Raw genomic sequence first — 2,470 nt, forward strand, 5'->3', positions numbered from 1 at the left:
ATCCCTATTTACAGTAATTTTTGATGTCACCCTGAAATATATAGAAACCATGACAGGGAAAGTCACAATGTAGAGTGGATAACTGTGCTTCCAAATCTTTTAGGATACACTCAAGAGACTCTATGAAATAATACCTTCTCATAGGCCTAGTTGTTAGCAGGGATAATAAGATATATTGGTATTTGTAGATCTGCTATATTATCAATGATTCTGATGCCTGTGATATTTTGTAAAAACAGTATCCTGGAGGAAGCATCAACAGGCTAGATAGGAAATTTTCTCTACTAGAATTAATTCATGCAGAGGAAATTTTCTCATTTAAAAATAAACATAAAGGAGGGGGACAATGTGAAATTTAGAGCAAAGCTTTTGCTTTCCTGAAAATTCTTTTCAGAGACTCTTTTACATCCTTGTTTCTTAGAGAATAGATGAGTGGATTCAGCATGGGAGTAACAAGAATATAACACACAGAAGCTACTTTCCTCAACTCAGGGTTGTTGGGAGGAATAAGATACACAAAGAAGGCTGTCCCATATAGCAAACTCACCACTCCCAGATGGGACCCACAAGTAGAAAAGGCTTTCATTCGACCCTCAGCAGATCGGATCTTCAGAACAGTGGACACAATGTAAACATAGGATACCATAATGACTATCAAAGTAGGTAAAATAATGATTCCTGACAAGGCTAATGATATCATTCGATTGATAACAATGTTGGAACATGAAATCTTTTCAATTGAGTGGGAGTCACAGTAAAAGTGGTCAATAACTCGAGAAGCACAAAAGGATAAGGTAAATGTGATACTGACTAAGAGAATAGAGGTGACCCAGCCACAAAAGTAAGAGCCAATCACAAGCTGGGTACAAAGGCGCCTTGACATGCGAATGGAGTACTGTAGTGGGGAGCAGATGGCTACAAAGCGGTCATAAGCCATGGCTGCCAGGACAAAACCCTCTGCTACCATGAATAGGACAAAGAAGAAAAACTGGACCACACAGCCTTCAAAGGAAATGGACTTACTTGATGATAAGAAATTGGCCATGGCCTTTGGTGCCACAGCAGAGGAATAGGAGAGATCGATGAAGGAGAGGTTGCCTAGGAAGAAATACATTGGAGTGTTCAGTCGGGAATCAATCAGGATGATGGTGAGGATGCCAACATTCCCCAAGAGGACCATGCTATAGACAAATAGGAAAGCCAGGAAAAGAAAAATATGGAGCTCTGGTTGGATTCGGAAGCCTACAAAAATGAAATCAGTCATCTCAGAGTGGTTGTTTGCTCCCTGGTCATTCATGGCGCAGATCTGCTAAGAAAAACAAGGTCATGGTCAAGAAATTAATTCTCAGCTTCCATCTCAGTATCTTATTGATAATATTTGCCAACTATTGCCAAATATTTGCCAATTTTTCATAACTTGCCATGATAACTAAATGTTATGAATGCCCCTTTATGAAATAATATTTATTTCCTTTTTAAATGAATGTTTCATGATGTTTTTTCTTCTCCCCTGTGTTCCTTTATGCCATTTAAAATGGAAACACCAAAGAAGCAATGGACCAAAGTGATGAGAGGAAACTTTTTCCAAGAGAAAGCTGCCAGCCATGAGAAAGCTCATGACAAGCTTGAGGTATCATCTTTTCTCCAAATCTTTACAAAGAAAATCATCACATATTTTTGAACTAGTTCAAGTTTTTTGGCAATTCTTTTAAAATTATCATTATTATTATTATTGTTATTATAAAGTAAACTTTGATCTATCCCATTATAGTGATTCAGTCTACATAACCTCAAACCACAGTGAATATTTATTGTTTTTTCTGGTGTGGAAACTGATCTATATGTATAAGAAGGAGAACTCAAATTCAGGCAGGAATTGGTAGAACTAGCTCCAACCAAGTGCTAAATTTTTATACTTCAAAATCAACAATGCTACAAATCAGAACTTGACTTATTGTTTTGCTGATTGTCTAAATTTTAAACAGTGAGGAAATGTTAGTAATGAAGAGTAAATTTAAAAGCGTATTGTACATTCAATTTGTTTTTTGGGTTTCTTTTTTTTTGTTACAAAGAACTAATTGTAAAATATAGTAGCATACAACAGAATTCAGGTGTTTCTGAATTCATTATTGTGAATTCACTATGGTATATTGCTTCTCCATGGAATAGCTAGATAGCTAATTGTTAGATGGCATGATAGGGTCAGAGAGTACTCAAATCTGACTTCAGAAATTTACTAGCTGTTTGACCTTGGGATAAGTCATTTAATCCTGTTTGTCTCCGTTTTCTCATCAGTAAAATGAGCTAAAGAAGTAAATGGCAAAATATTCCAATATCTTTGCTAAGAAAACGCTAAATGAAGTCACCAAGAGTTTGGCATAAATGAAATAATTTAACAAGATAATATGTTCTATAAGGCATAGATGAAAGATTTAGTTAAAATGGGCTCTTTTCTTTTGTAGTACTTATA

General features: G+C 35.7%; 1 protein-coding gene across 1 annotated transcript; it reads right to left on the minus strand.

Moving 5' to 3' along the window:
- Positions 1 to 355: 355 nt before the first annotated feature.
- LOC127539401 (olfactory receptor 9K2-like) lies at positions 356 to 1,318 on the minus strand. The gene has a single exon (XM_051963602.1). It carries the CDS (start codon positions 1,295 to 1,297, stop codon positions 356 to 358), a length of 942 nt encoding a protein of 313 aa, XP_051819562.1. The 5' UTR covers positions 1,298 to 1,318.
- Between the last annotated feature and the right edge of the window lie 1,152 nt (positions 1,319 to 2,470).

Source organism: Antechinus flavipes, chromosome 5 (assembly GCF_016432865.1).
Source record: "Antechinus flavipes isolate AdamAnt ecotype Samford, QLD, Australia chromosome 5, AdamAnt_v2, whole genome shotgun sequence".
Lineage (NCBI taxonomy): Eukaryota > Metazoa > Chordata > Mammalia > Dasyuromorphia > Dasyuridae > Antechinus > Antechinus flavipes.